Genomic DNA, 12,772 nt, shown 5'->3' on the forward strand with positions numbered 1-12,772 from the left:
TAATACAGTCCGGTCACTGTGGCTTACCTATCACGGAGCCTCCTGATATCGGGAGTATTTTTCTAAAACTTAGGATCTGAATAGCTCTCCTGGCCATCGGAGCGGAGCCCCGACCCTCCGGCGGCTGACACTGATCCAGAAGCTCTTTTCATAAAAATCAGAATTTAATAGGCTAAATTTAAGTTTTAGGTCATCAAAAGTTGAAACTCTAAATGATCCTGTTTCTTTTAACTGATGTGTATACTAAAGTCTTTTGCTGGCCCATGTTTTTTTAAAATTTGTACTATATAAGCCTTCTATAAAGCAGGGATTCCCTACGATTGGTAGCAGATTAGAGATGTTTGGATTCAAGTCTAGTGATTTACAAATAAATTGCCATGCTTTGATAACCTTCAAATTTGTAGTCAATCTCTTAAACTTAATAGGTAGGTCCTTATTTGAGCAGTGAAGTGATGCTTATAGTGAAAAGGGGGTTACCATCCTCTCCTCGTCCCCCCCGAAAGGCAGTGTGATTACCCTCTGTCAAGGCACTCTTGAACTGAAGGAGTATCAGACCATAATACTTGAATATGTACATACTGTATGTGCATCCAACTATATAATAAACTAAATACATAACTTGCTAAGCTTACATCTTATTTAACGACTATAGCCAAAGTGTAATAATAGATAAACATTTTTCTAAATGGAGCAAAATAAGCACCATCAGACAAGAAGCAAAAGCTACTTTGAAGCTTGCTACTGCTAATTATAGGTTTACTTTTATATACCCTAACACCACAATAATAATTTAGATGTGGTAATAAAATCCAGGGAACACCAATTATAGCTGGTAGGGTATTACTGAACTTGTTTAAAGTGAAAAAAAAACAACTTACCTAAACACGTTGTGCTGACTTGTTCCATGTAGCCATTATTACATACTTATTATGAACCAGCAACCCAAAACATATTTCACATCATAAATTAGAATTGGTTAGTACATCAAATGCTGCTGTTAAAAGGGCATTGATACTGGTTGTCATAAAATCTAGTAACAAACCTCTGACTTGGGTCATACACCTCATAAGTATGGTGACAAGAATGAAAACACATTTAGCTACTGGAGCAGAATTAGAGAAGCTAAAAGGAACTACCATGATTATATCGCAATAATCGCTAAGAGAATAACACAACCTTAGTATATGAACTATAGCTCCACAAATTTCAAGAGTTATCAACTATTCTAAATCCAAAACCCAGTGAGACTATAAAAAGGTATACTTGTAATATACTGCTAATTTTGGTTGTCTTTATAAGTTCTGATGGTACTAATCAAAAGACATGCATGCACAACCCAGATTACTGGGGAGGTGCTAAGGTCTTGTAGCTAGACTGCAGTCTTAACGGTCCGGTTCCAAGCCAGGAGATACAGCAAAACTCACACCATTTGGTGCCACAGATAGTGATACAGCTGGAAATATCAAGTATAAGTATAGATTATCTTGTTCTCCACATCAGCAGATTGTCTGGATCACTTCTAGAGCCTCTGATAAATACAAACTATCATGGTCACTTCTGAGATGTGCCCCCCCAAGTCTTGTTTTATTATTGCAACCACAGGTTCAGAAAACTGTCCAATATGACAGTGATTAAGAAATGAGAGATTACATGCAAAATTCATAAACACATGGAATCTGTAACTGAATATATATTTTTCAAAATTTTTTTCAGCCTTCGTGCATTTCTGAGGTATTGAAATGTTTTTTCTGTTTTTGTAGTTTAACCAAAAACAAAACTACTTTTTTTTAACACAAAAAAATTATAAATGCTTAAAGTAAAAACAATATACTTGTATAACCTTTAATTATATGATCTCTTTTTTTAAAGGGTTCAGAATGAGTCTTTTTATGATAAGTGAAAATGTAAAACTAGCTCGAGAATATGCCCTGCTGGGGAACTATGACTCTGCCATGGTCTACTATCAAGGTGTTCTGGACCAAATGAACAAATATCTGTATTCTGTCAAAGACGCTTATCTACAACAGAAATGGCAACAGGTAAATTAATCTACATTACATTTTCATCTCTCATTTTCCTCCATTTTTGCAAGTGTTACATCATTACTTAATAAATCCCAAAAACGCAATTCCTACTAATTTCTTTCTTAAGGTGTTGAGAGTCCATGATTCATTGCTCCTGGGATTCAACTCCTAGCCATTAGGAGGCGGCAAAGATTCCCAAACCTTCAAGAGTACTTAATCCCTCCCACCTCTCTGTATGCTAGTCTAACGTTTAGCCATGCAAGGAGATGTAGAAAGGTAGGAAAGGACAAAGCAGGAAGTGAAGGGGAATAATAGAGGTGCCCCTGATTCTTAGTTAAAAGGGGTCCTCAGACCGATTTGAGGCACATTTTCCCCTCAGAGAGCTGCTACAGAAAGACAGAGGGGAGCTTGGATTATAGGGTAGTGACACAATTACTCCCGGTGAAGGTGTTAGTCACATGCCTGCCACAGGTGTGAGCAGTTCCTTAGCCTTCACTTGGGTTGTCTAGATACTCCTTAAAGTGATCCTCTGCTGTGACATACACAGCACTGAATGGGCTATCTACTGGAAGCAGGCATCCCTGCAACTAGTAAGCACAGTGGAATGCGTGCATATCATGTAAGTAAAATTACAATTTTTGCACTCACATAGCCTACAGGCTATCAGCAGGTACATATTTATTATAGTACAACATAGCCAGGGGACAAATTATTATACACATTATTACAGACTTTTGCACACTTTCAATAGGCTTATATTATTAGTCTAGCTGAACTGTTAGGAGGACATTGGCTTTTTATAGAGATTCTCTATATGACTTTTTTTTTATTCATCTTTTCAACAACTTACAGTCGCAAGAAACATTTCAAAACAAAGCGTTGTATTACAAATCTATAGATCTCCACAAGATTATAGGTTGTTACTAATGATATAGGGATATATGAAGGATGAATTAGGAAAATAAGTATTTGCTTTGATATCCTATTTTCCTAGTTATATGTACTAATATTTATCCTGAAAATTATTCTGTTATCGCCATTCATCTTAATATGAAGGCTTTCACGATTACTATGGCTGTTTATCAGGCCATTAGTAACCAGTCTCTTTTGGAAGTGGAGTCCATAACTAATAATTTCACATTTCTAGCTTTGGTTTCAGTTATATATAAAAAAATTAAGAACATTAATATCAACAACACTAACAATCTACAACAAAACTGTACAACAGATACAGTTAAACAATTCTAAAGAAAAACAAATATGTCTTGTCACTTGATCTTGTTAAGTATAGTTAAAAAAAATCATATAAAATAGGATATGTTTGTCCAGTGTATATAAGGTTTATCATGTTTCGTGTATCAAAGGTAAAATTTATGAGAGTTTAAAGTGAAGGTAAAGTTTCACATATTACACTTTTGACCCTGTAAATACTGAGAAAATAAATGGGACTTTAAGTCATGAAAATCTTCTAATTGCAATATTTATGTATTTATTACCGTTTCTTGATCCGATTCCTTTCGCTTTTAAAACAACCCGTTTTTTTTTTTTTGTTTTTTTCATAATACGGGTCACGTTTTCTGACTCTCCAATTGAAACACTGGCCGTTAGGAGGCCGTCATATGACGTCACCGCCTTATTGTCCTATATGCGCATGCGTGGCCTTCACTTCCCTTCCTTTCTTCTCCCAGCTCGTTCCAGTTTAGCGCATGCACTTTTTGATTTCGCTATAGCTATAAGATTTTTTGTTTCACTCAGGCGCAAATCGAATGTTCGGCGTAAGCTGCGCATGCGCAATTGAGCCGTAAATCGGGAACGCGCTTTGGAAGTACGTACAGAGCGGGTGGGACCGCTCTGTACGTAATGTATTGAAAATTCAGGAAATGAAAGGAGGGAGGAGCAAAGAACGGCGGAGAGTGTAAATATAAACGTTATAAAATACAATAATATATATACAATGATGAAAAAAAAAAGTTAGCGATCAGAGTGTATACTAGATGAATAATAGAATACAGGCATCAAAGAAGCCAAACTTTACCTTCACTTTAAGTAAGACTTAGATTCTATGCATTTGTGTTGCCCCTATATGATTCCTAATAAGACAAAATATCATTGTATAGTTGTAAGCTGTTGGTTTTAAGGTAGTGGTATCTTTCCACTATCTTTCCATTGTAGATTGAAACTTTTCACTCCAAGAGGTTATATTGGGTGCCTCCATAGATTTCCAATTGACAGCTATCAGTTGCTTTGCAGCATTAATTAACATTAACCCCAACTTTCTCTTTATTATGCATGGTATTTCAGATAATATGTTGAATAGACAAGTTTGTGGGGACAATGTAAGAGTGCTAGAAAGGATGGTGTTAGTCTCTTTCAGTATTTTTTCCCTGTATTCTTTTATCTTATAGCATTTCCACCAAGTGTGGCTCATGTCCCCTGTGTGTGATTTACATCTCCAGCATTTGTCTGATGCCCCTGGAAACATGTATTTTAATCTCTGTTGGGTTAAATACCATCAGAGATTGAGTTTTTATAATTTGTTTCTAATGCTTGTATAGAGTGGGCGGAGTATGCAGTGTTCTTAAATATATTATTTCACTCTTTCTTCGTATTATTTACTCCCAACTCCACTTTCACATATTTGTGTGTTGTGGGGGTCGAGGCTTCAAGCAGTATTTTGTATAAAAGTGAAATGAGACCCTTTTGTGGTTTATCTATGTGACAGTTTTTCAAAATTAGTAAGAGGTCGTCTTATATTTTGTCTTTCTCTGTGATTGTTGCTTGATGATATTAACTTGATATTTTCTTCATAAATGGAAAGAGTCCACAGCTGCATTCATTGCTTTTGGGAATTCAGAACCTGGCCACCAGGAGGAGGCAAAGACACCCCAGCCAAAGGCTTAAATACTCCTCCCACTTCCCTCCTCCCCCAGTCATTCTTTGCCTTTCGTCCCAGGAGGTTGGCAGAGAAGTGTCAGAAGTTTTCGATAGTCTCTTATGGAGGGTAGTACTCTTCGGCATGGGACTGGAGTTTTAAGTAGTCCTGTCAGCCTCTCAGTGAGAGCCTGGGTGAAAGTTAGAGTCTGGAGATGCAGGGAGAGTCTTTCTGCTGAACCATCCCGACTCATTTTAACAGCTCCACAAGCAATCAGCGTTGACAAATTTCGCTGCCTGCTTTTTTCTCTCAAGTCCATGGCAGAGGCAACGCTACTATCTGTCACACTTGAAGGGCCGTGCTCCTGTTCCACGGCGTAGATTCCGGTAAGATCGTTTCATTTTACTTTCATCATGGATGTATTGTAATTTCAACTGTTTATCCGAGAGGGGCTACAACCTTTAACATAGGGTCTCAGTGAGGCTTCTTTTTGTATCTAGGAATCAAGGGTTAATATCTCCTGAAGGGAATTATTGAGCAGGGGGGGATTTATAATCATGTTTATGTGATTCTGTCTGCTACTGTGTAGTGTTGCTTCGACTCATGGCTATTTTGGAACATAACGGCTAGTGCATGGACTGCACAATTTACCGTGTTGTTTTCCTGACCGCGTGGTGACAGAGAAATCCTGGTCCGCTGGTGTCTGGTTCTCTGGAGGCGGCAGTGTCCCAGTTATGGAGGATTCTTGGAGACAGATGTCTCTGATTCAGACTCGGGTGATACATGCCCATCAGTTATATTCCAAATGCTGTTTTAGAGTGCTCTGTTCCTCGGGATCGGGGAATCAGGTGCCCACTGAGCCATCTGTCTCTGGGGATTCTATTTCTTCTATAAGGTACGACGAGTCCACGGATTCATCCTTTACTTGTGGGATATTATCCTCCTGCTAACAGGAAGTGGCAAAGAGCACCACAGCAGAGCTGTCTATATAGCTCCTCCCTTAGCCCCACCCCCAGTGATTCTCTTTGCCTACTCTAAGTACTAGGAAGGGTAAAGTGAAAGAGGTGATAAAATATTAGTTTTTATTTTCTTCAAGCAAGAGTTTTTTATTTTAAATGGTACCGGTGTGTACTATTTACTCTCAGGCAGCAGATAGATGAAGACTTCTGCCTGGAGGCTGATGATCTTAGCATTTGTCACTAAGATCCAGAGCAGTTCCCACAGAATGGCTGAGGGGTACAAGAAACTTCAGTGTGAGGAATGTTTTCATGCTATATAGCAGTGGTATTTCTGGAAAGAGACTGTGGTATTTCAGAATGGGCTGACAGTATCCCCATGAGGGAGAGGGTAAGCAGTAATCCTAAGAGATATAGAGGGGTATTACTAAGTTTGCATAAGGGGCTAATAAAAAATGGTTGACTCTGAGTTTTGAATGTTTGTGGGCAAACGTTTTTGTGAACTGGGAGTGCTGATAACGTTTTTGGGCAATAACGTTTTTTGGAGACTTTATTGAGGGTACACTTGGCTTCTCTTTTGGGTCTCAGAACCCACATGGCTAGTTTGGAACCGCTCTGGTGCGGTTCATTTAGGCTGCCAAAACATCGAGTGAGATGGGGGGGCCTATTTTAGCGCCTCAGATGCGCAGTTGTATTTACAAAGCAAGCTCCAACTCCGGTGGGCCCTTGTGAAAGTGTTGGGCCAAATCGAAGCTTTAACCCCATTTTCCAATCCCTGAGGGCAGGTAGGCGCCACAGCAGGGCTGTGGCGAAGTGCAGGGGGTGTTTTTTTCCGGATTTAGGCCTTATTAACTATCCGGTTTTCACAATAAAGGGTTAAGTGTTCCTTTTCTTTGTGGGGAAAACTTAGCTGCATAAATTGAATCTTATATAAAAAAATTGAAACGATTGGTGTATTTTAAAGCAGTTTTGCAGAACGTGTATGCTTTTTTTTTTTCTTAAAGGCGCAGTACCGTTTTTTAAGATTTTTATTTTTTCACTAAATAAAGTGTTTTCAAGCTTGTTTGTGGTCATTACTAGCCTGTTTAACGTGTCTGACATTGAGGAAAGCCAATGTTCAAAGTGTTTAGAAGCCATTGTGGAACTCCCACTTACAATGTGTCCCTCATGCACTGAAAGGGCAATTAATTGCAAAGAACATATTTTAGCTAATAAAAGTATGTCACAAGATGATTCTCAGTCAGAAGGGAATCAGGTTATGCCATCTAATTCTCCCCAAGTGTCACAACCATTAACGCCCGCACAAGCGACGCCAAGTACTTCTAGTGCGTCTAATTCTTTCACCCTGCAAGATATGGCCACAGTTATGAATACTACCCTCACAGAGGTATTATCTAAGCTGCCTGGGTTGCAGGGGAAGCACAGTAGGTCCAGTGTGAGAGTAAATGCTGAGCCCTTTGACGCTTTATTAGCCATCTCCGATGTACCCTAACAATGTTCTTGTTGGGGGTGAGGGATTTGCTGTCTGAGGGAAAGATTTCTGATTCAGGAAAGATGTTCCCTCAGACAGATTCAGATATGACGGCTTTTAAATTTAAGCTAGAGCACCTCCGCCTGTTGCTCAGGGAGGTTTTAGCGACTCTGGATGATTGTGACCCTATTGTAGTTCCAGAGAAATTGTGTAAAATGGACAGATATCTAGAAGCTCCTGCCTACACTAATGTTTTTCCGGTCCCTAAGAGGATTTCGGATATTGTTGCTAAGGAGTGGGATAGACCAGATATTCCCTTTTCTCCCCCTCCTACTTTTAAGAAAATGTTTCCCATATCAGACACCATGCGGGATTCATGGCAGACGGTCCCTAAGGTGGAGGGAGCTATTTCTACCCTGGCTAAGCGTACAACTATACCTATTGAGGACAGTTGTGCTTTCAAAGATCCTATGGATAAAAAATTAGAGGGTCACCTAAAGAAAATATTTATTCATTAGGGTTTTCTTCTGCAACCTATAGCGTGCATTGTTCCGGTAACTACTGCAGCTGCTTTTTGGTTCGAGGCTCTAGAGGAGGCTCATCAGGTTGAGACTCCATTAGATGATATTCTGGATAGAATTAGGGCTCTCAAGCTAGCTAATTCTTTCATTACAGATGCCGCTTTTCAACTGGCTAAATTAGCGGCAAAGAATTCAGGTTTTGCCATTTTAGAGCGTTATGGCTTAAGTCCTGGTCTGCTGACGTATCGTCAAAATCTAAGCTTTTAGCCATCCCTTTCAAGGGTAAGACCCTATTCATGCCTGAACTGAAGGAGATCATTGCAGACATTACGGGAGGAAAAGGCCATGCCCTTCCTCAGGATATGTCAAATAAGATGAGGACCAAACAAAATAATTTTCGTTCCTTTCGAAACTTCAAAGGTGGTCTCTCTACCTCTTCCCCTGCCACAAAGCAGGAGGGGAATTTTGCTCAATCCAAGTCAGTCTGGAGACCTAACCAAACTTGGAACAAGGGTAAACAGGCCAAGAAGCCCGCTGCTGCCACCAAGACAGCATGAAGGGGCAGCCCCCGATCCGGGACCGGATCTAGTAGGGGCAGACTTTCTGTCTTTGCTCAGGCTTGGGCAAGAGATGTTCAGGACTCCTGGGCTTTAGAAATCGTGACCCAGGGGTATCTTCTAGATTTCAAAGATTCTCCTCCAAGGGGGAGATTCCATCTTTCTCGATTGTCTGTAAACCAGACAAAAAGAGAGGCGTTTTTACGCTGTGCAGAAGACCTATAGACCATGGGAGTAATCTGCCCGGTTCCAAAATCAGAACAGGGGCAGGGGTTTTACTCCAATCTGTTTGTGGTTCCCAAAAAAGAGGGAACCTTCAGACAAATTTTAGATCTAAGATCCTAAACAAATTCCTCAAAGTCCCATCCTTCAAGATGGAGACCATTCGGACTATTTTACCAATAATCTAGGAGGGTCAATATATGACCACTGTGGACTTGAAGGATGCGTATCTGCACATCCCTATCCACAAAGATCATCACCAGTTCTTCAGGTTAGTTCTGTTTGCTCGCTTGCATCTCAGACCACCTCAACTGTGCATGCTCAATCAGTGGAATGGGGATTATGCAAATTTATCTCCTCAGATAAATCTGGATCAAGAGACCAGAGATTCTCTTCTTTGGTGGTTGTCACAGGATAATCTGTCCCAGGGAATGTTACCGCAGGCCAGCATGGGTCATAGTGACGACGGACGCCAGCCTATTGGGCTGGGGTACAGTCTGGAATTCCCTGAAAGCACAGTGAGTGTGGACTCAGGAGGAGGCCCTCCTCCCGATTAATATTCTAGAACTCAGAGCGATATTCAACGCGCTTCAGGCGTGGCCTCAGCTGGCTTCGGCCAGATTCATAAGATTCCAGTCGGACAATATCATGACTGTAGCATATATCAATCATCGGGGGGAGCAAAGAGTTCTCTAGCGATGATAGAGGTTTCCAAAATAATTTGATGGGCAGAGGCTCACTCTTGCCATCTATCAGCAATCTATATCCCAGGAGTGGAGAACTGGGAAGCGGATTTTCGTCGTCAGACTTTTCATCCGGGGGAGTGGGAACTTCATCCGGAGGTGTTTGCACAATTGATTCATCAATGGGGCACACCAGAATTGGATCTGATGGCATCTCGTCAGAATGCCAAACTTCCTTGTTACGGGTCCAGATCAAGGGATCCTCAAGCGGTATTAATAGATGCTCTAGCAGTACTTTGGTCGTTCAACCTGGCTTATGGGTTTCCACCATTTCCTCTCCTTCCTCGTCTGATTGCCAGAATCAAACAGGAGAGAGCTTCGGTGATCTTGATAGCACCTGCGTTGCCACGCAGGTCTTGGTATGCATATCTGGTGGACATGTCATCTCTACCACCGTGGTCTCTGCCACTAAGACAGGACCTTCTCATTCAAGGTCCGTTCCAGCATCCAAATCTAGTTTCTCTGCGGCTGACTGCCTGGAGATTGAACGCTTGATTTTATCCAAGCGGGGATTCTCTGAGTCGGTCATAGATACCTTGATTCAAGCTCGAAAGCCTGTCACTAGGAAAATTTATCATAAGATATGGTGTAAATATCTTTATTGGTGCGAATCCAAAGGCTACTCATGGATTAAGATCAGGATTCCTAGGATGTTGTCCTTTCTCCAAAAAGGATTGGAGAAGGGGTTATCAGCTAGTTCCTTAAAGGGACAGATATCTGCTTTGTCAATTTTACTGCACAAGCGTCTGGCAGATGTTCCAGACGTTCAGCCGTTCTGTCAGGCTTTAGTTAGAATCAAGCCTGTGTTTAAACCTGTTGCTCCGCCATGGAGTTTGAATTTAGTTCTTAAAGTTCTTCAAGGGGTTCCATTTGAACCTATGCATTCCATAGATATTAAGCTTCTATCTTGGAAAGTTCTGTTTTTAGTAGGGATGCACCGAAATTTCGGCAGCAGAAAGTTTCGGCCGAAAATGGCATTTTTGGCTATTTCGGTTTTCGGTTTTTTTTGCCTGTTATTTTCGGTAAAATTATTGTGTAGCATGTTTCAAATTTGATGCTAGCCTAGAGCTGCTGTTTAAGTTTTACTTGACTTACTGTTCTGCATATAATGAGTTTTCTAGGACTATACTTTATTTGGATAATTGGTAAAAAAAAACAACTGTTAAATATGATTCTGTTACATAGAACTAAATGAAGAATAATACAGTATATTGATAATTATAATTGTTTTAAGTAGGGATGCACCAAATTTTTGGTCGTAGAAACATTTTGGCATTTTTTGCCTTTTTTTTTTTTCTTGGTAAAATTATTGTGTAGCAAGCATATTATTGTTTTAAGATATTTTTGTCCAATTTTAGTGTGTTACTTTCAATAAAAGTGTGGGCTTTTTTTTTTTTTTCTCTAATTATGCAAAAAAAATAAAAAAATAATAATTTAAAAAAAAATACATTTTCGGTATCAGTTTCGGTTTTCGGCCAAGTGCATCCCGGATTTTCGGATTCGGTTTCGGTCCAGAATTTCCATTTCGGTGCATCACTAGTTTTTAGTGGCTATCTCTTCGGCTCGAAGAGTTTCTGAACTATCTGCATTGCAATGCAATGCAATGAGCGTCTGTTGCACAACTTGGACGTGGTTCGTGCTTTGAAGTTTTACTTGCAAGTGACCAAAGTTTTTCGTCAAACATCTTCTCTGTTTGTTTATTCTGGAAAGCGTAGAGGTCAAAAAGCTACGGCTACCTCTCTTTCTTTTTGGCTGAAAAGCATCATCCGTTTGGCATACGAGACTGCTGGACAGCAGCCTCCTGAAAGAATTACAGCTCACTCTACTAGAGCGGTGGCTTCCACATGGGCTTTTAAAAATGATGCTTCTGTTGAACAGATTTGTAAGGCCGCGACTTGGTCTTCACTTCATACCTTTTCCAAATTTTCCAAATTTGATACTTTTGCTTCTTCGGAGGCTATTTTTGGGAGAAAAGTTCTTCAAGCAGTGGTGCCTTCTGTTTAGGCATCTGTCTTGTCCCTCCCGTTCATCTGTGTCCTATAGCTTTGGTATTGTACCCCACAAGTAAAGGATGAATCCATGGACTCGTCGTACCTTATAGAAGAAAAGTAAATTTATGCTTACCTGATAAATTAATTTCTTCTATGGTACGACGAGTCCACCGCCCACCCTGTCATTTTAAGACAGATTATATATTTTTTAATCTAAACTTCAGTCACCTCTGCACCTTTTAGTTTCTCCTTTTTCTTCCTGTACCTTCGGTCGAATGACTGGGGGGTGGAGCTAAGGGAGGAGCTATATGGACAGCTCTGCTGTGGTGCTCTTTGCCACTTCCTGTTAGCAGGAGGATAATATCCCACAAGTAAAGGATGAATCCGTGGACTTGTCGTACCATAGAAGAAATTAATTTATCAGGTAAGCATAAATTTACTTTTCTCACGAGACAAGTTCCCTACCATCAACTCTTACCACGCATGCAGGTAACCCAAACACTACTTATCCTTTCTAGGGAGTGTGGCCTGTTGCCACCGGAGGTTACGACACGGTTCCGCATGGCCATATCTTTGGCGCTGGCGCATCTGCACCTCCTGGGAGTGTGCTTTCGATATTGTCCGTATTTCGTTAACCGAGGCTCGTCAGGCATGGGATCGCCTGGTCCAATTCAGCCTTCTGGGGGAGCGACTGCCCCTGAGGCCTCAGGGGGGTATCCTTCGGTGCCGGTGTTTCCATTTGTCCCGGCGGAATTATGTTGCGCCTTTCGTTATAGACTGGCGCGCCTTCGTGTCCTACTAAGGCACGTTTTTGGCGTTGCTGGAGAATCCCACTCTTAATGGGTCTGGGGATTTTCAGTCTTACTCTTCGACTGGCTTGCATACATAAACATAAGGGGATGAAGTAATCTTCTTATAGTCTTTGTTATTTGTGTATCCTTTTCTAGCTCTGAGCTTGGTAGTCTCGGATTCCTGTTGGGCTGGTCCTGCTGGTCTCTCCGTTATTCCTGGGCGATAACCTACGGGTTGCCTTATCTTTTATTTTCATCCGGTGAGGATGATTTTTATTTGGTTTAAAGCTCATGTTGTGGTGTGATGTTTCCTTCGGGAACTTTCCTCTCTGGAATTGATACTCACGATTTTGTTCGCTCTGTTTACAAAAGTCTGTCTGACTGTTCTTTATCCCTCCATTATCGGGGAGACTCTATGTGGCCTTCACAGTGCTGGGGCCCTTGGTTTCAGGGTGGTCCTGACTGTGTACAAATCCATCTGTCTTTGAGGCCTAGTTCAGACACGTGGCACCTTTTTATGTCTGGTTGGTCCGGTAAGGGCGCCCAGTGATCACAATATGATTGTGTGATTGCCTTGTTTTACAAGCTTCAACTAGCATCCTGAGAGGACTTGAGGGTCCGTGG

The 12,772-nt window shown here is 40.9% G+C and overlaps 1 protein-coding gene across 1 annotated transcript in view; it reads left to right on the forward strand.

Annotated features, from left to right (window-relative positions):
- KATNA1 (katanin catalytic subunit A1) overlaps positions 1 to 12,772 on the forward strand; it is a 359,770-nt gene that overhangs the window by 58,731 nt on the left and 288,267 nt on the right. Inside the window, exon 2 of the mRNA XM_053710632.1 lies at positions 1,870 to 2,039. Coding sequence (XP_053566607.1) covers positions 1,878 to 2,039 — 162 coding nt within the window. The 5' untranslated portion in view covers positions 1,870 to 1,877. The remainder of the gene's footprint in view (positions 1 to 1,869; positions 2,040 to 12,772) is intronic.

The sequence above is a fragment of the Bombina bombina genome, chromosome 4, assembly GCF_027579735.1.
Source record: "Bombina bombina isolate aBomBom1 chromosome 4, aBomBom1.pri, whole genome shotgun sequence".
Lineage (NCBI taxonomy): Eukaryota > Metazoa > Chordata > Amphibia > Anura > Bombinatoridae > Bombina > Bombina bombina.